This window comes from Colletotrichum siamense, assembly GCF_013390195.1.
Source record: "Colletotrichum siamense strain Cg363 chromosome Unknown KSG_Cg363_contig06, whole genome shotgun sequence".
Taxonomy (NCBI): Eukaryota; Fungi; Ascomycota; class Sordariomycetes; order Glomerellales; family Glomerellaceae; genus Colletotrichum; species Colletotrichum siamense.
The window spans coordinates 3,385,547-3,408,622 of record NW_023501019.1 but is presented as its reverse complement, the minus strand read 5'-3'; the positions used below and the strand labels follow the sequence as shown (position 1 = coordinate 3,408,622).

The 23,076-nt window shown below is 56.2% G+C and overlaps 5 protein-coding genes across 5 annotated transcripts; 3 read left to right on the top strand and 2 right to left on the bottom strand.

Moving 5' to 3' along the window:
* Positions 1 to 738: 738 nt before the first annotated feature.
* Positions 739 to 5,514, top strand: CGCS363_v009889 (Titin-like protein; the record flags this gene model as incomplete). Its single annotated transcript, XM_036641738.1, has 1 exon — positions 739 to 5,514. One exon carries the CDS (start codon positions 739 to 741, stop codon positions 5,512 to 5,514), a length of 4,776 nt encoding a protein of 1,591 aa, XP_036493264.1.
* Positions 5,515 to 10,121: 4,607 nt separating this feature from the next.
* CGCS363_v009888 (Zinc-type alcohol dehydrogenase-like protein) lies at positions 10,122 to 11,162 on the top strand (the record flags this gene model as incomplete). The annotated part of the gene is made up of 1 exon (XM_036641737.1): positions 10,122 to 11,162. One exon carries the CDS (start codon positions 10,122 to 10,124, stop codon positions 11,160 to 11,162), a length of 1,041 nt encoding a protein of 346 aa, XP_036493732.1.
* A 1,286-nt stretch (positions 11,163 to 12,448) lies between these two features.
* Positions 12,449 to 15,573, bottom strand: CGCS363_v009887 (Titin-like protein; the record flags this gene model as incomplete). Its single annotated transcript, XM_036641736.1, has 4 exons — positions 12,449 to 13,716; positions 13,777 to 13,818; positions 13,870 to 15,090; positions 15,264 to 15,573. 4 exons carry the CDS (start codon positions 15,571 to 15,573, stop codon positions 12,449 to 12,451), a joined length of 2,841 nt encoding a protein of 946 aa, XP_036492876.1.
* Positions 15,574 to 18,078: 2,505 nt separating this feature from the next.
* Positions 18,079 to 19,260, top strand: CGCS363_v009886 (uncharacterized protein; the record flags this gene model as incomplete). Its single annotated transcript, XM_036641735.1, has 1 exon — positions 18,079 to 19,260. One exon carries the CDS (start codon positions 18,079 to 18,081, stop codon positions 19,258 to 19,260), a length of 1,182 nt encoding a protein of 393 aa, XP_036492877.1.
* A 468-nt stretch (positions 19,261 to 19,728) lies between these two features.
* CGCS363_v009885 (uncharacterized protein) lies at positions 19,729 to 22,175 on the bottom strand (the record flags this gene model as incomplete). Its single annotated transcript, XM_036641734.1, has 3 exons — positions 19,729 to 21,456; positions 21,511 to 21,817; positions 21,880 to 22,175. 3 exons carry the CDS (start codon positions 22,173 to 22,175, stop codon positions 19,729 to 19,731), a joined length of 2,331 nt encoding a protein of 776 aa, XP_036493283.1.
* Positions 22,176 to 23,076: the final 901 nt, after the last annotated feature.

Below are 23,076 nucleotides of genomic sequence, written 5' to 3'. Positions count from 1 at the left end.
CTTTGGGAAATCCGCGCATATGTCTCAGACCCTGATTTTGAGCCAGTATGTTTTTGGTTTGGCTTCATCCCCGTCGGGGCGGCCGAGTCAGACATGGGATTCCGCACTGTTCGATACTGACAACATCGGATTTCATGTGCCCGTCTGGGATACATGTTACGAACATTCAACTCTTGAGACAGTGAACTTGCTAAACTGGTGATGGGGAATCTGTTTTCGAATCATTTTCGTGTCCCTAGAGCTCCATACTGATGATCTTGCTGGGTATTCTATCTTGTTGCAACTACATCTGGTTACTTGGGGCGTTTATCGCTCCTTGGTCTGCGAACATGGTGTTTGAATAACACCCCTTTCCTAAGACAGTATCGTTGCCGTCCCCATTCGATCTTGTCTCCGTGGATGTAAGTCACCTTGATTTTACGCTTTGCATATCGATACCAACAGTGAGCTGTAGATGCTGAAGAATTGGTGGTAGTGTGGCGGCATTGAGTGTCGAGACATGGCTTAAGTATCACAGCTGAGGTTTCAGTGCCGCAGCTAATATGATTGCGGTCGATGATAACAAACAGAAGACTTAGTATTGTGAGTTATATATATGAGAGTGCTGAAGAATCTGGACTTTGAACTGTGCCCCAACTTCGATATCGACAACAGCCTCCCTTGCGCATTGTCCAGTCTTCTTCTATGCGGCCCCCGGATACTATCGACCGGTTCACACACCTGACCTCACCAGACATCATGTACTCTCCTCCCTATTCGATCGGCGGCCACCGCAGTATCTCCCACGAGAACCGTTCTGTTTCCCGCGAGAATCGTTCCGTCGCCCGCCAAATCACCCGCCAACTCTCACAAGACAGAACTCCTCGCAACATGTCCCACGTCACCTCCCACAGAAGCTCCTCCCAGTCCTACGGCAACTCCAAAGACGCTTCGCGCAGCGACCCCCGCAGGCGATCCCATAGCATCTCCCACCAGGTCTCCCGCACAATTTCTCATGATCCTACCTGCGACATCTGCAACGACGCCACGTCTTGCGACAAGTGCAGACAAGGCTCCGTTGGCACTTCTCACAGCTCCTCCAGCGATGTCTCCCGAACCTTCTCCCACACCATGCCGCAGAGCACCTCCTACACCACCTACAGCGGCGGTGACTCACGCATCGGCTCGGGCGACTTTTCCAAGAGCTTCTCTCAGAGCCTTCTCTATGGCGGCTCTTCGCACAAGGACCATGAAGGTTCCTCCAACGATGCCTCGAACGCGATGGCTGAGAGCTATTCACGCGACTTCCCACAGAGCACCTCATACGCCACTCGCGGAGGGAACTCCCATCACGACTCAACCGACTTCTCCCAGGGTAGACGTCAGAGCTTCCTTCAGAGCTTTCACAGGTCATCTTATGACGGTCATGGAGATGTTCCCAAGGCATTGAACTTTGCCCCCAAGAGTTCATCGCATATGGTTTCGGAGAGCTTTTCGCCCGACCTGCCTCAAAGTCCCTCCTGGGAGATTCGGACCGACTTCAATCCTCACGGCTCTGGCAACAACGATACTTCTCATGAAGCCTGCTGTGATATTTGCAGCGGAGGTTCCAGTAGTTCCTCCAATGAGGCATCTAACCACGTCACTCACGTCGCCCGCGATGGAGGTGGAGGTGGTGGAGGCGGCTTCTACGAGGACTGGAGTAATCACTCTCATCGACCGCAAAGCCCGACCCACGACAGGGCCCATAACATCTCTGGTATCATCGTTGGGGATAGGTCAAACAAGGTGACCGGAGATGCACACAAGCACAAGACCAGGGATGTCGACGGACCCACGAGCAACACATCTGGCAAAGTGTCCACCACGACGCACACCACCTCCAACAACGGGACCCCCAACGTTTCTGGCAATACCTCTACCCATGGGCACCATAAGAGACATGATGGTCCCCATGGAGTCTCCAGAGACGTCACCAACAACAACTCTCGCGAGCAAACCGACGGAGGTCATGTTGTGCACCACAATCACGAGCATAGACCTAGTCCAAAAGGCTTTCTTCAAGGCATTACCGAGGATGGCGAGAGTACCAGAAGTCACAGCAATGAGTCTCACAGCCATCACCATCACCATTCTAAGCATAGCCACAGAGATGGTGGGCACAACACTGTCTCGGGTAACCCCGGTTCTGAGCGTAACAACACGACCATCAGCCACCACAACGTCCCGGGCAGCAACACCCACGAGCATGGTCATGGTCACAATCACGGCAGTCACACCATCACCAACACTAGTAGGCAGAATGATACGACCAATAGCCGCAACGAGGTCCCCAGCAACAGCTCTAGCTCTCAGCGTGGACATACTCACGGTGGCCATACTATCATCAACAACAGCTCGGCGACTAACGACACTACTAGAAGCTACAATGACGTCCCTGGCAACAACACCCGCCCTGATGGGCATAATCACAACTACACCAACACCGATACCAGCTCTTGGAACAAGGACACAACCAAGACCCATCACAATGTTCCGGGCAATGACCCAAGCCCTGATCATATTCACGGTGGCTACACAGTCATCACCAATAGTTCTGGTGGGGGTAAGGATAGACCGAGAAGCTATCAAATTGCCCCGGGCACCACCTCTATCTTAGAGCATGGGCACAACGGCAAAACCACCACGACTACTAGCTCTGGGAATCCCAAAATCACAGGCAGCCACAAGGATATCACTGGAGACACTCCCCACCCCGGAAAACATCATCATACCCCAAGCACAGGTCTCAATGGCCATCCTCCTGTCCTACACACGACAGAGCCTACTATCCCTCAGAAGCCATCTTCCCCAGTGCCTCCTCAGTTGGCACTACCTCGAGAAGTCCCTCAGCCGGCAACTTCTCGCCCTTCAACTTCTAAAGGAGTACCTTCTCTACCACCAATTTCTCAATTAACAGCATCCCGAGAAGTCCCTCCTCAACCATCGACTTCATACCCTTCAACTTCTCAAAGGGTACCTTCTCAACCGTTGGATTCTCAACCTCCAACTTCCCAAGTACCATCGTCTCAGGCGCCACCTCAAGCAGTCGCCATGCAAAGATCAACGGGACCGCCACCTCAAGGGCCGCCCCAAGAGCCTCCTACTCAGCCCCCAGCTCCTCGAGGACAGCCCCTAGGGTCCCCACCCCCAGGAACCTCCTCACACTACGTTCCTGAGAAGGATCCCTTCAACGGCCCAACTTACAGTGAGACCAGCCATGACCACGGAGAATCAGACGAGCACCGCCGAGTAGGCAAACCCATCACCCGCCATGGCTGGCGACGCTTCCTCCACGGATGGATGATACACATCCCCGCCATCATCTTGACCGCCATCATCCTATGGCTTGCCTCGAGAGAACGCTACTGGTACGGCTTGACAGGCCCCAGCAGGGTCCGCCTGAGCCCCAAAGGCGTCGAGGTTTTTCTTTTGTTTGCCTTCAAGATCTATGAGATCTTCCTCATTCTCTCACTCTCCGCCATGGCCATCAGCATGTTCCGCCGCAGACTTATCGGTGGCGGCGTTCGTCTTGGCTTTCTCACAGGGGCCTATCGCGTCGGTGACTTTCGCTACATCTTCTCGCTACCCTTCTGGCGTCACGGCTTTCTCAGCCTCTCATTCTGGGAGATGATGCTTGCCCTCTTCGTCCTCTTCGCAACCATCTTCAGCCTCCTCTTACTGCCTGCCGCCGGCGCCTTGCTTCTCCCATCACTCCAGTGGTACGGGATGAACCACAACAAGGCTTTCGGAGGCGTCAGCGCACCGCTCCTGTACCAGACACAGCCCGACCAGGTATGGCCAACGCTCTTCACCGACGGCGCGCCCTGGAACAACACGCCGGTCTGCGTCGAGGCCGAGGGCATCTACAACGCCGCCTGTCCCGCCGGCGGGTTCACCACCGTCTGGAATTGGGCCAAGGGCTACTCTACGACCGGCCTGCAGGACACCGTCTCATTCTCCAGTCCCTCGACGAATCTCAGCCGTCAACTGATGGTCACCGAGGTAACCGCCGATTCTGACACGCGGGATCCGCCTGTGTTGTCGACCACCCCGTCCCACCACTTCAACATCAACTTCGGCCTGGTCAAGAACTACATCGAGAACGGGAACACCATCACTGAAGATGACTCCCAGTACCGCCTCAGCACCCGACGGGTCAACGCCCAAAACCCGGACTCGAGCAGCCCAATCTACCAACCCTTCATCCAGTCGCTGTGCAATGTCGTTCCCAAGTCAGACGTCATCGCCAACAACGGCTCGCTGGTGTACCCGATATCATCCCTCAACTGCTTCGGCGACGCCACCTGTCTGCAGATGAAGCGCGCATCACCGGCCCGCTCCCTCGACGTGTCCGCCTGGGACTCGGAAGAATGCCACCTCCAGCTCATCACCACCGACTTCTTCGTCTTCCAGAACGGCACGCCCATCATCGAAGTCGCGGGTCAGCTCCCTGACGTCAACGGCGATTACCGCAAAGACCGTCTCTTTTCGTGCACAATGCTGGCAACCTGGGTTGCCGCCGACGTCTCGACCGACTCGAGCGAGTGCGGCGGGCTGGTATCTGACCTGAACGACCCCGAGGCCATGATCGAGACCTACCAGAAGACGTCTTTCAACGGGAACTCGGGGGGGTACGTGATGAAGTTCGACCCGAGCTGGTTCCAGTACCTCTCCCCAGTCTCCTTCGCCTCTTCCGTCGCCTTCAACGGCTCCGATGCGCTGCGGTACTACAACCCGCCAGAGAGTCTCGTGCGCAACTTCGTCGACGCAGAGGTCGCGCAGAACATCACGAACCCCAGGATCACCAACAGCACCATCGACTCCGCGCGCGCCGAGGTGTTCCTGGCCAAGGTGTTCGGCGTGTACCTCACCGACGCCATCGCGCGTACTGGATCGAGCAGCACGGCGCTGATACGCTCGGAATCGGGTCAGTCGGCGAACCAACTCCCGGTGGCCAACTCCAACGTCCAGTCCAATGTCCATTTCAACATCAAGGGAGGCACTCCCGCCAACGAGACCACCGGGCCGACGGTCGTGAAACACATCAACGCCCGCGCCGCGCAAGATGACCTCCTCTCGGAATCGATGGGCTTTGACTTTGGCGTCGAGAGATACGGCTGGGGCACCGGCAAGCCGTCGCGGGCACTAGAGTTTGGCAAGGCGATCCTGTACATGTACCTTGCCGTCCTCATCATGTACCTGCTCACGATCGTTGGTGGTCTTCTCTTGGAGATGTGTGGCATGTGGCCGCACATGCGTGTGCTGAGCATTGCTCCCTGGTGGGATCTGCAGGGATTGCTGGTCCTCGCGATGAGGACGCCGCCGCCGGGAGACGGAGATTTTGTGGATGCCGGAGCGGGAGTTACCTCGTCTCACGTGTGGAGGAAGAGGGTGAGAGCGATGGCGGACCTCGAGCACAACGTTCAGTTGGTGTACAACGACGATACGGTCAGGGATGAGTTGGACAAGACTGGGAAAGTGAAGTATTTCTAATTTGTTTGCCGCACTAGATTTCCTATGTCTTGTTTTCAGCTTATCATTGAGTCAACTAAGCCCATGTTGTCAATATTAATAAAGTCTTTACTTTTGCAATGCTGAAATATCCTGTCGTGACCAGTTGACTCGCGATCAGATTAGTTGGGATACATTCCACGATGAGTGATTCCTTGGTCAATTTTGTCGTGTACGAGAACGACTACTAGGTATCACAGATCACTTGACCTTTCCTCAGCCTTTGATTATAGCTTGACCTTTTGCTTCTGGTGCTAAGTCTGATATCAGCCCTCGACTCTAATCCTTCTACTCAGACGATCTCTCTGGGTTAGAATAAGCTTCAGGCGTCTATAGGCCCCTATAAATCTCATCTGGGAGGTGGGTAACACACAGAAGAGGTATCCTGGCACTCCACATCATCTAAGGCATAGTACGAAGTGAGGAACCGCTTAGGGAAGAAACTGCGTAAAAGAATGGTGCCGTACCTTTATTGCCCTTGTAAAAATGCTTAGGTTGTGAGGACACATATATCACGGCAAGTATAAAGGTGTGCAGCTGAAAAGCGACATCGTGGCAATTAATTGTCAATAAAACCAACAGTCTCAAATAAGGGTCACAACAGCACGTTGAGCTTCGGGACCATGCCAAACATCAGACTGCCAACCTGCTACCTTTATAATACCGATTCGCTGGTAGTGCGGGATTCGCGTGGGTTTCCCAAGCAAGCACCGTTGGCTATCTTCTTTGCATGCTCTCAAGACCAGCCCAATTGTCTCTGGTGATTTGTCGCACCGATCATGAAAAATCGTGGCACCAAGCAACATGTAGAGCGAGGGCTCCACGCCGCACTCGGCCAAAACGTCTTCACTATAGTCCATATAGAGGTAGTTGTCCGACCAGTTGAACCATTTTTTCATGGTGGAGGGGCGAAGAAGTTGGGCTTGGATGGTGATAGTCGCCTGGAGGACGGCGCCGAAAGGTGCCTTATCAGAGACGGGTGTTTGAGTGCTGCTGATCATAACAGCGTCCTCTCTGAGACCGTGCAACCAGCGGCCAGAACGTTGATGGGTACACCAGGACCATGTCGGCGATTGCAAGATTGCCGAACGACTGCGATTCCTATGTCTAGCCAGGGTTGCGGCCGGCGAAGAGGGTAGGTACGTGCCGGTGGTGAAGCCGTCAGCTTTGACTGGATTCAAAATGGCGCGCCGTTTACGATCCTTGCCGGACGGTAGGTATATCCCCGTTACGGATCCATCGTGTCTCTTTGCCCATAGGCCGCGGACGTCCTTGTCGAAGGGTCGTCTTCCTGGAACAGCCATCAGCAAAGGGGCTGGCAACCATGCTAACTGGGAGATGATGTATGGTTTCCACAACCCGGCTAAGTAATTTTCGGGGCCGATCGACGCTGCAAACTGAGTGGCTATACCAGCAATGGCCGGGAGACGATCTTGCCAGACTGTAAGCTGTCGTTCAGCATATTCCCAGGTGATGTCGCGCCAAGCGAGAATCAGATATGGGAGATCGCCAGCGTCGGTGTCGCCATCTGATTGCGCGGAAGCTCTCAGACCTTTTCCTATCAGATAATGTGGAAAGATACTGGGAAGAGTCGGTCCACCGGAATTGCTCATGACTGCCCCTGTGACATGCCCCCAGCTATAGTGGGGGATCTTGCTGTGCCCTTCAAAGCTTCTGGTTTTGTCGAATGCGAACACAACGCCATGCAAACATGCGCAGTTATAACTAACGCTCTCGGAGTGGAAGGTAACAAGACGGCGACTCAGCATTGACTCCTGAAAAGCCCAACACCGGGATCGTAGCGGTTCAGGTCGTCCTTGGAACTCCATATCATCCAGGCCCCCCGCCCCGATCATCACCGTCCCACTGCGCCCATTTGGAAGACTGATGTCGAAAGCAGGCGACCGCCTGACAGGCCATTCGTGGAGGAATCCCTGCTCGACCCCGTGACTGGCCTCCGCTGCGATGACAAGCCAAGCGTCACGATAGATGTTGCCCATGTTGTTCATGTCGTCGATTTTATCGCCATCTTGAACGATACACAGCGCATCAACCCAAACATATTTGATGTCCAACGCCCGCACAAAGGTTATAGCGTCGCGAATGGATTTACCAAGAGACTTGACCGAGATGGCGGCCAGATGTTGCGCCAAATTGCTGTGTGTTGTGGTGACTTTCTGAGGGCCTCCCCAAACATAGCTGAGAGCCACGTAGTCACCCATCTCGCCTTCCTTTGGCTCGTAAAGCCTTACACTCTCTTCGCCCAGATCCTCGTTTTGTACTTGGATGAGACGTTTTGGTAAAGGGTGGGGTCGAGGAGCACACGAGTGGCCGGCCTCGCATTTTGACACTGCAGTGTGAATCTTGGAAGCCCAGCCTGTTATATCCAACTCAGCCGTCCGCGCGATAAAGCTTTCGGCCTCATTACCTATTCAACCATGCTAGCCACTCATCTCTGTATCTTGAAAGGTCTGACTCTCGACTGAACTAACCCTTATCCGTGAACAGACAACGTGGCTCGGATAACCCGCGGATCAACTTTGGGGCAATGATCCGCTTGAGCAACACGTTCTCCAAAGGATGCCGTGATTGTGAGCTTCTTCCATCAGCGACATCTGTACTCGTCGGTTGAATACGTTCATATTCGAACTTAAGACGACTCCCAGGGTCCCGAATCCCGAAGAAGATACATAACCTACAGCAAGGCTGTGGTTGCGACTCGAATTTCGGATCATAGCTACATTTTGAGTTCAAGACACACCCTTCCTCTGAAAGCAGTTGTGTCAGGTTCTCGGTCGAGGAAAATAGATTCTTCCACCCATCACAGTAGTTGAGCGGATATACTAGACGGAGGAGCTCGATGACCGTTGCGCCGTCCGAAGGGGAGTCAGCGTTTTTGTGTGTGCATGCAGGCAGGCCAACGTAGCTAGACATGATGAGATGTACCTAGTATTCAAGCAGGTATGAGGTAGCGGCTTGGTTGTATGTAATGAATGCTTGATCTGATTTGCAGTATAATCAAACGAAAGGTGGACCTTGGAGGAGAGGAGTGGCAGCGTGTGTTTTATAGGGTTATGTGCTGCAGCCAAGAATGGTGCTCAGATTGGATCTATATGATCTGCGAGATGGGCGGTAAGGCTGATTTCGAAGTTACCTCACAGTCTTGATGCGCCTCGTGTGGCCTCACCACTACGCCAGACAAGGCATTTCAAGGTACTATTTCAACATGCCGGTCCGTGCGTTTCTCATAGCCAGAAGATGCAAAGCTGGAGATGTCGCTTTATGATCGGTTGGAGGAGGGCTTCAGGGCTTATTTGTCTCATAATTTTGCTGTCCAGGCGCAGAAGTATCTGTATGAGTTCTGCTATGTTTTAGCAGCCTCGTTATCGCTATCCTGGACAGTGTTGTTACAGTCGTCCATACTATCGTCTTTCCCTGCCACCCGACCGCACAGCAAATGTCGATACATCTGCTTTACATGTTTGGGCGTTGAGCGGACAAGGGCGAAAATTACGAAGGAGGGTGGGGTTATTTGTGACAAGACGCAGTTGCTCGCCATCTTCATAGGTCTGCATCGAAGTCCTGTTCTTGCGGAAAATCGCAGCTTTGCCTTTCCTTCTTTCTTCTTTCTGTTTGCACGTGTTATTTATGAATCGACATCTCAACCGGGCACATAAATGCTGCCCACGTAATAATGCTGGCCTGACGATAAATCAATTCTTCGAGGTTCATAAAACACGGGCCTTTGGAGGCGGTAGAACTCTCAGAAAAAAAGGCCGACACGGAGCACGCTAACAGGTCGAATTCCAGTCGTTTCCGTTCGTGCCTCATTGAGCCCCCTTGTGACCGACAAGGGACACGCGAATAGAGAAGGGAAAAAAACTTCACGATGAGTTGGCCGAGCTACCTAAAGCCCGCCCAAAAAGGCCTCAAGCCAATCGGCAGGCGGCGCGACCCAATGGGCCGGGGACGAAAAAGGATACCCACAAACACGGAATTGGGAACACCTCCAAAGCCCGCGTATCCCGCGCGCCCTGTCGCCCTGCTCCCCGGGAACACCGACCGGCCAAGACCGCGTGCGCTGGCTTTTTTTTGGTTCTCATCGGCGCAAGGAGCCGGATCGGGGCAAGCCGAGTCGGTGACGCAATTTTGCGTGCCTCACCGGTGGGAGGTCTCAGTCTGCAGTGCCTCGGACAAGGCGTTGGGCGGATGTATTTTGCAGCCTGTTATGGGAATTAGCAATACAGACAGATGTTGGACAGGTGTGATGGGGTAGCTAAAATGTTGTGTGAAATCATAACACCGTTAGTGATTCATCAGACAGACCGAGGTGAACGAGATAAGGTCCAGGGGCGAAAAAAGAAGGAGGGAGAAGGAGGGGTCCCGCATTCCGTCACCCCACCTTCACCACCAAACTTTATATCATGACCCTGCCCAGCCAACCCGGAGCTCAGCCGGCCAGCTCTCAGACGTCACTCAGCCAAGCTTAATCTCAACCTCACATAACTCACCTCACCCAACTTCATTCACCCTCATCTTCACCCATACAACCTCACATTCAATCTTACCAAAAACCCACAACCACAAACATGGCCGCACCAGAACCCCCCGCCGAGATGCGCCGCTGGCAGATCCCCGCCCCGGGCACCTTCATCCAGTCCCTCGCCCTCACCACCGTGCCCACCCCGTCTGCCACCGACCTCAAGCCCTCGCAGGTCCTCGTCCGCGTCGCCGCCGCCGGCATCAACCCCGCCGACTACAAATTCCCCGACCTCGGCCTCGTCGCCAAGGCCATGATCTCCTTCCCCAAGTCCCCGGGCATGGACTTCGCCGGCACCGCCGTCGCCGTCGGCTCCGACATCACCGACATCCAGCCTGGCGACCCCGTCCTCGGCCGCCTCGACCCCCTCGGGCCCCAGGGCACTCTCTCCGAGTACATCCTCGCCGAGCGCGACGGCTGCGCCCGCCTGCCCACCTCCGGCGCGCCAGACTTCGACCAGGCCGCCGCCGTCGGCACCGCCGCGCTGACCGCCTACCAGACCATCGCGCCCTACGTCCAGCGCGGCGACAAGGTCTTCATCAACGGCGGCTCCGGCGGCACCGGCACCTACGGCATCCAGATCGCAAAGGCCCTCGGCTGCCACGTCACCGTCTCCTGCTCGACGCCCAAGATTCCGCTGTGCAAGTCCCTCGGCGCCGACGAGGTCATCGACTACAAGACCGCCGACGTCGTCGCCGCCCTCAAGGCCCAGGGCAAGGTCTTCGCCCTCGTCGTCGACAACGTCGGCAACGCCCCGCCGAACCTGTACAAGGCCGCCGACGACTTCCTGCTCCCCGACGGCCGCTTCAAGTTCGTCGGCGGCGCCGTCTCCTTCGCGCAGGTCAAGTCCCTCGTGCCGAGCATGTTCCTCCCTGGGTTTCTGGGGGGTGCCAAGCACCGCTTCGAGGCGTTCATGACCAAAAACTCGCACCCGGACCTGGCGCAGATCGCGGCGTGGATGGCCGAGGGCAAGGTGAAGAGCGTCATCGACTCGGCGTTCGAGTTTGAGGACGCGGTCAAGGCGTATGAGAAGCTCAAGGAGGGAAGGGCGGCGGGTAAGATTGTCGTGAGGGTATCTACGAAGGCGTGAGCATGTTTTACATGTGTGATGTTATGTGAAGGGGAAAAAAAAGGGTGCGATGGATGCTTGGGACTAGGGCTTCTGGCGTTGTTTTGCTTCGCGTTTGGGATTGCCATTGGATTCATGATATATCTACGTTCAAATTAAAAAGTCATCATAAAACAACAATGTGAGATTTAAAAAAGCTACCCATTTTGCCATGTTGGGAGTGTGAATTGAGTTGGCTTGGCCGTCAGCGCTAATGTAGGCACGCCGCCGGAGGGACCCGGAGGAAGCCGGCGACGACGACTCAATCCCTCCCCCTCGCGCTTCCTTCCGATAAAGCACGAGCCAGCCCGTCACTCTACTGGTTCGTCTCATCCTCCGACTGACAGCAGGATTTCGGCCCTGTCAAACGTTTGTCTCGAGACATTTCTCGCTGATAGCTCGATCTAAGGCAAACGGCCACCGTTGGGCACGTTTTGCTCCGATACGCCACACGAAAGCCAGGGAGAATCGCATAATCTGAGTTTACATCTCCGAGACACCGTTTTGCTTTTTCCATGTACGGCGTAGATTTGCATGTGATGTCGTGACTATGGCGGTGAGACTGGCCCAGCGCTGGTTCAACGGGTAAAATTCGTCGCAACTGATCGAAAAGCTGCGTAAAGGGGATGGACTTGCAAGACCTAGACTCAGGAAGCATCAAGACCGGCTGCTAGAAATCAACACCAAGAAGGTTGGAGAGAGGTTCATCAAGCATCAAATCATTCACATTGTACACATCGTGTTGCCAAATTCTTTATTGGCTACTACCTCCCTTTTCCAAGGAGTTCAATCTCAATATCAGCCCTCCATTGGGCAACGACCAACCTCCCGCCGAGTCCAAATCCGTCGTCTGTCAATAAGCGTTTTCAAGGCCGTATGCCATCCGCCACCGGCGATCATTCTTCGAGCAAGCCTAATTAGACCTCCCCATTGCGAAAAAGAAAACAAAAAACACAGTTCCGTTGCGGCCGGTGACCATCCGAAAGTGTTTCCCCTCCCTGATTCTTTTTTGATAGATCGTACACACGCTCAAAGACCATACACAGAGTAATGAGTAGAGAGAAGAAAGTTTTCCCTGTAGAGAGAGAGAATGCATGAATTATCCTTGCCGCCCGCAGTAAAACCGTCCACGGGCCCAAAGAGATTCGTTTGCCGACAAAACCGCAAATCACAACGTGCCGGGGCACCCAGGTCACGGCCACTCAATCCTATCGCTGGGGACCTGAGGGACCAGTGTGCGACTGAGTTGGCCGACGACCACTACCTCTCTAGTGGTAGTTTCCGCCCCAGCCGCCGCGCGCCTGCTGGTTGTTGCTGCCGTAGTATCCACTGCCGTAGCCGCCCTGGCCGTAGGATCCAAACGGAGCAGCGCTGCCGTGCTGTCCACTGGTGGCACCGCCCATGCCGTAGCCACTGTTTCCGTGGAGGTTGTGGCCCTGGAGGTGGCTGGGGTAGCCTCCGTAGCCGCCCATCTGAGAGGCGGACTGAGGAGGAGGCAGACCGGACTGACCGGGGGTGTTGTTGGTGGCCGAGCCAGGACGAGCGCCGCCGAGCGAAGGCGAAGGGCCGGAGCCGGGCTTGCTGTCACCGAAGGGCTTCAAGTCATCACCGGCGGAGGCAGCGTTAGACTGCGCGGTGCTGTTAAAGCCTTGTCCACCAGGTGACTGGAAGGAAGAGCCTCGGCCGCCGAAGCTGTCCTGCATGCCGCCAAAGCCGCTGGCGCCGGCCAGACCAGGCTGGTTGCCAGACTGGGCAGAGCCAGCGCGGGCACCGAAATCACTGCCCAGACCAGAGGCCAGACCGCTGTCAGCACGGTGCAGAGAGGACTGGCCGAATCCACCGGCAGGAGAGGAAGCATGGTCGTAAGGGCCCTGGGGCGACATTCCGTAGGGGTGGCCGTAGCCCTTGCCGTAAGGGGCGCCGCCGTATCCCTGCTGGCCGTAGTGGCCGTAGTTCATGTAGTTGGAGTAGTAAGCGTTGTTGTAGTAGGGGTGGCTGTTGTAAGGGTAGCCCTGCTGGCCGTGAGACTGAGGCTGGGAAGCCTGGCTGGCCTGCTGTTGGCTTTGAGCCGTGGGGTTCGGGGTGGTGTGGCCACTGTTCTGGGCATCGCTGGTGACACCTCCATAGCGAGACTGGTTTTGGACGCCGCCGCTCTGGGGGTATTGGCTGAGGTTATCAGCCTGCTGCGATGCATTGTAGCCTCCGAAACCTCTCTGCTGCTGGGAGGAGAGGCTGTCCTGGTGACCCTGAGCACCTTGCTGGCCGTAGGGCTGGTTGTAGTAGTTGTAGGGGGGTCGGCTTTGTTGGTCGGCGGTGTAGTAGTTGGAGTATTCGCTGGGCGCAGAGCTGAAGGCTCCACCGGGCTGCTGGTTCTGCTGTTGCGATTGGGTGGGGAAGCTGTCGAATTGGCTCTGGGTGGCAGAAGGGTTCGACTGGGTGAAGGGATCGATGGGCTTCTGTTGGAAGCCAGCGGGCTCCTGAGAGCCAGCCTGGCCGAAGCGCGAGTAAGACTGCTGCTGAGCAGCGGGCTGAGGAGCTGACTGGGTGTAAGTGACTGATGAACGAAGCTGCGATTCTATCATGTTCTCAAACATACTCTGGTTGGAAGCAGGAGGCTGAGGAGCGGCGCTAGCAGGGCCTATGGGGATATTAGCATTAATGGGGACAGGGGTCGTCGATATGTCAATACCAGTGGGCGTAGCGGCGGCCGCGGGGGGCAGGCCAGGAGCAGGCTTCTGGGTGCCAATGGCCTCGGGAACCGGAGCTTGTTGGGGAGCGGGGGGAAGAGAGGTTCGGGGGTGGGCGACGGGGGAGTCGGCGGGGGGCTGAGTTCTGGTCTCGGGCTCTTCGCGGTCGCCATCGATGTCGTCCTCGTCGTTAAGGCTGAAGGCACCGAACTGGACAGCAGCGCGGTCTACCTCGCGGTTGCCAGGCATGCGCACAGCCTCCTCCTGGTCCAGAACACGGCGCTGGTAGCTCGGGGTACGAGAGCCCCTCTCGGTGGTGGCCTTGATGGCTGAAGCAGCAAAGCCGCTGTTAGCAGTAGGGACAGCAGGACGGATGGGCTGGTGTTGCTGCTGCGAGGCAGACAGAGGGGTCGCGGTCGCGCTGGCGGCAGCTTGGCGGGGATCCCAGGAGTCGGCGGTCGTGCTGGCAACGGTAGCAGTCGCGGGTGGATGCGATTCGTCGACTACCTGTTCAAGATTCGTCTCAGTGAGTTGGTCCTTGGAAGGCGGCAAAACCACTTCGGGTTCAATGACGGTTGGTACTTCTGCAGGAGCTGGTTCTTCATGTTGAACGGGTTCGGCGGCGGGGAGTTCAGCGATAGGCTCCGGCTGCGGCTCAGGCTCAGGCTCGGGCGCAGGTGTAGGCTCTTCAGCAGGGGCCACGGGAGGCAGAGGCTCGATGGGTTCGGCAGGCTTAGGTGCGGGCTCCTCCTTGGGGGGCTTCGGGGCGGCCTTGGGAGCGGTCGACTGACGGAGCATGCTGGCCCACGTCTTGGGGATAGGAGCGGCGGGCTTGGCGGCCTCGGGTGCAGCAGCAGGAGCGGGAGCGGCGGCGGGCTTCTCGATGGTCTCCTTGGGGGCCCAGGGGTCCTCGGCGGCGGGAGCCTCCTTGGCCTCGGAGGGAGTGTTCCATGCGTTGGACTCCTCAGTAGGGACGGACAACGGCTGGGCATTCTCCTTGGTGTGGCGGGTACCATTGGTGGCTGCCGAAGCTCTGCCACGGCCACCGCGAGTGCCTCCTCTTTCAGTGTTCCTGCCGCGGCCGCGACCAGCGTCCGACACGTTGCGTCCGCCTCTAGCGGGTCTGGCATTGGATGAGTCGATGATGGGGTTGGCAGTCGAGGGCTCCTTGGCCTTGGAGCGGGGGGCCTTCTTTGTGACCTCACCCCATTGGGAAATGGTGCCTGGAGTCGAGAAAAATTAGCAGAGAAAGACCAGATGCGAAAGCAGGTTCAGCGAGGTGGAATGGCGGATAAGCGCGAGGGCAATTGCGCAAGGCTGAAGATGACAGCCTGACGGGGCAGGGGGGTGATGTGTGCGCATGGCTTGCTGGTGAGCGGCGGCGGTGCGTACGTACCTTCAGCAATGCGGGTGACGGCGAGGTTCTCGTCGCCATCTGTCTCTTGGAGAGCATAGAGAATGTCCTGCTCAGACCAGTCGGGGAACAGCTCCTTGATAAGAGGGGTCTTGCTGCCGTATTGCTTCTTCAGCTCGCCGAGCTCGCCTTGATCCTCAAACGCAGTCGCATCGTCGGTGTCCTTGTGGTCGAACTTATCGCCATTGGTTCTGCCTTGGGTGCGGCCACCTCGACTGGCGAATCCACCTCTTCCACCGCGACCAGAACCTCTGCCGCGCGAGGCGGCAGTCCGAGTCTGTACCTCAGACATTGCTGGGTTGTGATTGTTGTGTGAGGTTGGGTTGTTGGAGGATTTTTTTTCCAGGAGTGGAAAAATGGGAGTCAATTAATGCCGGCCGGTATCGACACGACAGCTCTGGTGGGGGGGCGAAAGTTCAGCGGAACTCAGGCCGATGTGAAGAAGGAAGAGAAAAAAACGGAAAAGAAAAGGGTGCCGCAAAATGGGGGGTTCGACGACGACGTCGTGGTCGTGGCTGACGGTAGACGAGACAGGTGAGGATTTGGTGGTGGTGGTGGTGTAGGTGGGAGAAAGTGAGGTGGATGATGGATGAATGTGGAATGTTGTGCAAAGCAGCCAACTGGGTGCAAGGTCACAGGTGCTGGTGGTGCGGTGCACTGGGCTACGGTACCAGCTTTGCTGCTGTCTGCTTGGAAAGGGAGGTTTTTTTCCGCCCAGGCTGCGGCCAGCACTGTGAGGTGGATGACCTATGCCCGGGGAAGGGAGGTCCAGGCAGGCAGGCACCTTTGATCGTCAGTCGGTACCTTCGCAGCTCAGTGGCCAACGTCAGTGGTAGCAGCAGCGTCAGCGAGGTGAGGTGGCCTGTGGAAGTGGACCACCAGCGAGGTCGATGCCCTGCAAACTGTGGAGAGAACCAACTGGCCCCCGGAAAAAGGTACTTGCCGCTCTCTTGTTGCGTCCCGTCCAGGGCAGTTGCTGATGCTTTTTTCCACTGCTCCTGCTTCTTTTTTGCTTGCTCCTCCCTCAGCGTCGTCTCCTCCAGTCAGGCTAAGGTTTTTGGGGCCCGAGCGACCGCCTGCAGCGAATGACGCCCCCCTTGCTCCGGATACGGCTAGCGCGGCTTGCATTTTGCGGGCTTATGCAGATCCACTGCCTCAATCGACGGGCTGAGTGGAGGTACCGCTACCTGTCTTTGCCACTGACGAGAGGCCAGATGGCAAGTAGCCGCACGTACTTATGCTGGATTGTGCAGTCGCTCGCCTGGCTTCCTAAGGCAGGTACCTCCGTACCTTCTCACTGGTTCCTGACTTTTTGGGGGTGGCCTCCACTCCACTCTTGTTGCTCTTTCCCTTGCCTGCCTGAATCTCGCCTTGGGCCCTGCCATTCGCCGTGCGGGAGGATGAGGTAAGAAGGCAACACAGTCACGCACCTTGCAGAAAGGGACAGCGAGAGACTCAGACATTCGTTGAGCGAGCACTCTGTCCTACGGCTACTTTAAGTCAGAAGCTCAGCTCCATCTCAGCTCGGAGCAGGAGTTGGAGCAACCCGCCATGGTCATCCTGAGGCAAGAGGGTCTCATCTAGCGAAATGCGGCAACAGAGAGACGGAAACGATCAAAGGAATCGGTCTAGCCGTCACAATCATTCAGGTTGCGACAACAAGCAGAGCAGCAAACATGCACAGCAACCGGCACCAGGAATGCTGCAAGCTCCGGGCGACTGGAGATGAGTACTTCTAGAAGATGGCCCAGCCGTCAATTGAATTCAGCCATGAATGCCATTGTTTCCAATGCTGGCTGCCTGTACGGATATCTCCCGCCGGTCTGCTGCATCGGCCGAGACGGGAGAACAAGAGCTTGCTTTCTCTGTGCCTGTGCGCTGCTTCCAGCCCAGCTCCAGGCAAGCTTGTCACTTGGACCCTCGCTGCGTCGTCCGTGTCGCGTAGTGTCGTGTCGTCCCTTAATTCTGATGCCATGCCATGCCATGCTCAGCTTCCCGTATTGACTCTCGCAGCTCCAGCGCCTCCCCAGCTGCTCTTGTGTCATATGTCCCGAGGCCTGGTGCGTTTCTCGGGCACGAGGCTGTATTCGTCACCCAGTGCCACCAACCCCTGGCCAACACCCAAGCTGGATGGGAGATTCGTGCGATTCTCGACGTATGGGGGGCTCGGGAGCTGGCGAGAGGTAGCCGGTACAAATCAGATCTGGAGTTGCATTGGCTGGACGCGCTGGCAATGGCTGGCCTCGCGTGCTTTGAATCATGGATCTGGGCCTCGTGACATGTACACGAGACAAGACAGGAAAAAACAGCGTCACAGTCTCCATCCACTCAGGCTTTTCCAGCCCTGGCCAAGAAACGTGAGAGGTCTTGACCCCAGGCCTCGCTCGGTACGTACCGGACGTGGGAGCTCCTTCTCTGCCGTGGCAGGCGTGGGCGGGCTGCTGTCAGATCCAGCCTGGGCTTGCTGGGCTGGACTGCCAGCTCAGATGCTGCTGCCTCAGGTATCCCTAGCCGAACTCCGCACTTTCAATGTCATGTGACCCGTCAGTGGCATGACTGTGCCTGGCTCCGCGACCGACATCACTCCACAGCAAGACGATGATGCGTACCTGATCCCGAACCTACCGGCCTCGTGCACATCACATACCACCCACCGCCTATCTCGTCCACCTCTCTCCAGCACCCCGACGACTCCGACACAGACAGTCTCGACGGCTGGAATTCTAAACACCACTCGAAAAGGCCACCAGCGCCGAAACGCTGCGCATCCGCAAACCCATTATCGAAGCACCCCACCATGTTCACCACAAAGCCTCTGAGCTCCTTCAAGAAGGCCATCTCGTCTATCCACCAACCCCTGCCTCTCTCTACGCGGGAGTCGCAAAAGCTGCTCAATGTTCTAAAGACATCATTCCGTCAGAACCTCGACAAGGAGCATGGCTGGACTCCCGAGACCGCCGAGTCATCGGCTTCGCAGACGACAGCCAACAAGCCTACATCTCACAACGCCCACCACCGCCCGACAGACCGACATCTTCGAACAATCCTTTCCAACCCCCTCTTCAAGAACAGCGAGAAGCCCGCCAAGTTGCCGCTGACATCGCCGAGAGATCCCATGGACGTATTTGAAGAGGCTGCGGCGAGGGGCATGATGACGAGGAAGGCCGCGACTGGCTGTTTACGAGCGACGCGCAAACAGATCCTGGAATCCAGTGTCATCTCACTCCACGACGCCATGGCAGACTCCATGGCAGGATCACAGGTGCTCCAATGGCTGAGGTCGTCTGGCCAGGAGCGGACGTTGGAGTTCCTGGCAGACAAGCCTTTTGTCTTTGAGCTATCGCAATTTCTGGTCGCCGAGGGATTGGAAGAAGTGCTGTGGGCGTGGGCAGAGCGGATGGTGCGGGGTGAAGGCCCAGAAGATCCGAACAGCATCATCGTTGGTTCGTTGGTGGCCAACTTGGTCAAGGCCAAGTCCAACATGTACGACGAGAGTCTCGACACAGCCTACTCCGCCATGCTCAGAGCCGACCAGACATTTAAGACGGACGCTCAGAGACGCAATATCCTTCTTGCGCCATGGCATGTTCTTTCCTGGCGGTCGACTGTTGAGGCCTGGAAGAGGCCATTGCCGTCTGCCGCCTTGTTCGAGTCTTTCGTCGGCACTGCCAACCACATCCACAGACCGCTAAAGATCGACCGCGCACATCTTGACCTCCACCATCCCGTAAACCCCAGCCACCAACGAGCTGTTGGCTTTCTTGAGGGCTTGCAGGCAAATGACAAACTGGCTCAGCTTTATGCGGCGAACAACCTCGGATCGAGGGTTATCTGCATGGGCATGGACGCTGTCAGCCACCTTACGCGCCTAGGCCGGGCAGATGAAGCAGAGTCAGTCCTTCGTATCCTGCAGTCTAAATTTGCAGAGGAGGTATGGCAGGAACGTCCTAGGCATGCACTCCGGGCGTACCCAGTCTGAAGGCATTGCTTTACGGATTACGCCTGGAGTCCCGCAAGACCTGGGCCAGAACTCAATGAGTCGAGGCGCCTAGCTTGTGACATGAGCCGGACTCGACATTGCCAACTGAACATAAGCTACTTATCTGTTGGGCTGTTCGAAACGAAGCACCCGAACGGACAAGCTGGACTCTTCCCCGAAGATGGTAGCGTGCCCAATACCAATGCGGCATAGATGCAGGCTACGAATTGCCAGGACGGATACCGCCGTTGTCCATGCACCAGGCGTCATGGCAAGGTAGCTATAAGCTTCCATGCCAAACATGTGCGCCGCACACGCTTTTTCTGATTAATGAGATACCCGAAATATAACGTCAAACATTCACCACATTCCTCACAATTAAGCGTGGCTTGGGCTCACCCAGCATATGATTTCTCTCTGTACCCTGAATTATCTATACAAAACTCTGACATCTTCCCCCCCCCCAGCTCAGACCGTCCACATGAACTGGCTCAGTGATGCGGCGGTGTCCAGCTCCTTGAACACTTGACCCGCGTAGTTGACCAGCCTGTCTTGTTTCAATAGGCGTCTGCCCTCTCTGCTGCCGACCCTCTGATCGATTGTTTCAAGAATCACCTCCGTGCCTAAGCGTGAGAGATGGAGGGGGTGACCCCACACATCTCGTGGTAAGCCCATTGCCCGAAAGCCTTGTCCCAACTCGTCCTCACTTAACTCCCCGAACTTTCTCATGAAGCTGGCACAGTACATGAAGAGCCGGAAGAAGTTGAGGCGGGAAATTGGGGCCTTCCCCTCCAACTCTGGGACAACCTTGCCCTTCGCTCGCTCCATGTACTCGGCCAGCGTTCGCTCCCGGTGCGTGTCGCGAATGTTTCTATCTTTCTTCTTATCCGGCCTACACTTCCAGCACCTCTGTTTCTTGCAGGGCACTACGCCGTGAACCTCTCCAAGCCAGTCAAGGCCCTCGGAGTGCGACTGGCGATGTTGGTTCAGCAACCACATGATATGCTGCCCTCTCAAGGGCTTGGACGTGAAGCCGTACTGCACACGTGCTTGCGTCTTGTTGATGCCGCAGTTGAAGACGGTGCGGCGGAATGTGGAAGCGAAGTTCCGGTCCGGACGGGCACCTCGAAAGGTGTCTTGTGCCAGTATGTCAGCGAGCTCGTCTAGGAGAGGGATCTTCTTGAGTCGCAGGATCTCGACTCGGCGCATCGCGTTGTAGAGGTGGAGGGTGGAGTTGACGATGGCCCAATCCCAGCAAAGATTGGCGCCGTGGACGGAAGCCTGGGCCAGCAACTCCGTCGAGTGGTTGCCCACTGTCCATACAGAGCCATGATACTTATCGAAGGCACGCTCGCTGGCGAGGGCGGTCAGGCCGTCGCGGAAGTTCTCGAGGTAATCCGCAGCTTGCGACCAATCCGCGAAGTTGTTCATGCTCTTCAGGAATTCGAGGACCGGGTCGACGGCAGAACGCATCTCCAGCGCGAGGCGGACGGGTCTCAGCCGGCACTTGGCTGGGCTCAGACGACCTTCGGTCACCGAGGCAGCCAGCATGAAAAGGTCCATGGCGATGACCAGATTTCCGGGCGCGGTGCGCTTCATCTCTCTGAAAAGGGGTAGCGCGAAATCGAAGAGAGGTTCGCTGTGAGTAACCCGGTTTTCGTTTCGGTACTGCTTCAGCTGCTCAAGTTGCGCAATGCCTCGGGTGCCCATAAAGTCAGCCTTGAGAAGGTCGAGGATTTCTCTCAGGTGAGTCTCATCCTCTTGTGGCAATCGAGGGTCCTGGTCCTGTTCCCGGTCCTTGGCCTTCGTATCACCGCGACCGGTTCCGACGTGACCCGTGGAGTGGTCGGAAGACACGAACATCATCATGAGGGTGTTGATGTCGGGAAGTTCTGAGCCGTATTCATTCATGGCCTTCGCGAGGGTGTAGATTCGTGTGGCGCGGCCGATGTTGTTGGCGGCGGCCTCGGCGGACGGGGACATCTTGGCGATTATAACCTTGATACCCGGGCAATCGGGGCACGTCTTACACTTGGTCGAGACGCTCTCACAAAGATTGACAAAGCAGCGCGGCATTTCCTTGGAGATGGCGTGCGCGGCGAGGGACGTGAGCCAAGCGGCGACGGGCAGGGGAAGCTTGTCGTCGGCGGCGTCGTGCCAGTATCCTTCAATTTGGGAGTAAACGTTGCCCAATTCCTGAGAGCAAGGTCAGTGGGTGTAAGACGAATGGAGAGAGGGCAGTCTTCGTACGAGAAGGAAGTTGGCGGCCTCGTAGAAGAGACGGATCGCATCGTCCTCCAGCACGAAGTCGGACTCGTCAGTGTCGGGAGCCGTGGGGGCAGATGCAGGGGCCTTCTCGTTCTCCGACTCTGAGTGGCACATGTGCTCATCGATGCCAGTCTCGGAAGCATCGTCCTCGATGTCCTCGACTGTTGCGGCCAGGGGCGCGAAGGCGTTGGCCGTGGTGACGTTGTTTTCGGACTCATCGACGCGAGAGGAGGAAGAAATTGCGGAAGCGGTCGTCAGGGAAGAAAGAATGGAGAGGGTACTCTCAAGTCTGTTTCCAATGTCAGTATCCTGTTATAATCTCGAGATTGTATGTCGACGGGGCGGCGTCACCTCTGGCAGAAAACCGCATGGCCCGGATCACCGGCGCCATTCTTCTCATATATGTTGTATACCTGTTTGCGCTTCGTGATCGCGGTTTGAAGGGAACTCAGGATAGACTTCGGGACGACGGAACGAGCCTTCTTGACAACCCGTGCCGCGGCGAGTATGTCTCCCGTCGTAGTGAACTTCTTGGTGGAGGGATTCTCGAGCCTAGCCTGGCACAAGAGCCACTGCATAAAGAAGTTCGTGGAGGATTTGTAGTCCCGGCACAACTCCGATACAGAGCTGTCGAGAGTGGGCGCCATCTTGTGATGTTGATGGCGGTGTTTGGGTTATTGGTTGTGATGAAGGAGGTCTGGATGTGAAGGGGTTTGCGGAAGGGAAGTGGTGTGTGAAGAGGGTTTGTTTGAAGGAAGGAGACGTTTCTGAATTCGTTTATTCTGGAAATGGATGGGTGGAATCTGAATTTGTTTTGTCGAGTCGCCAGTGAAAGATTCTGCAGAGAGGGAGACGTGGGAGTGGGAGGTGTGTGGCTTGTAGGCGTGGTCTTTCACGCGGCTTCATCTCTCGAGCCTTTGAGGTGGGGACAGGCATGGGGCACGATGTGATGTTTCATGGCACACCTATGGAACAAGGCATTGTTCTTGAGATGCCTTGTAAGATGGCCTACATGCGAGAAGTGTAAGTACGTTTTCAAGATGGTGGTGTAAAAAAAGAGCAACCACAAGTAAGTAATTTAACATTCAACAATAGAGGCAGAGTTTTATCCCAATTATTCTACTATCTCCGTTGTTCTCGTTGTTCCTCTCGTCCCTCTCGTCATTCGGATGTCACACTCAAGCTTAAGAAGTAGATAGGCTTCAGCCCAATGAGCCTTCCAACCGGTCGTGTCCTTCACGCGAGATCCCAAAGAAATCTCGTGAGCTTCGCATCTTCTGGCTTCCTGCCCTCCTTCATATCTTTAAACATTTTCACTGCACTCTGGAGGAGCGGGTGTCCCGTTAAATGTACCTGCTCTCTCCTGGTGCCGTTGAAGTTGAGGTCGATCTGCTCCAGTGTTTCTTCGACAGCGAAACGACTCAGTTCCAGCCCATATCCATGTCACTTGTCCATAACCTCTGCTTGGTGTACTCCACCTGTAGACGTCCCTTGACTCTTTTGGCGAATTCATCCAGCATCTGGGAATACGCTTGAAACAGCTTCAGA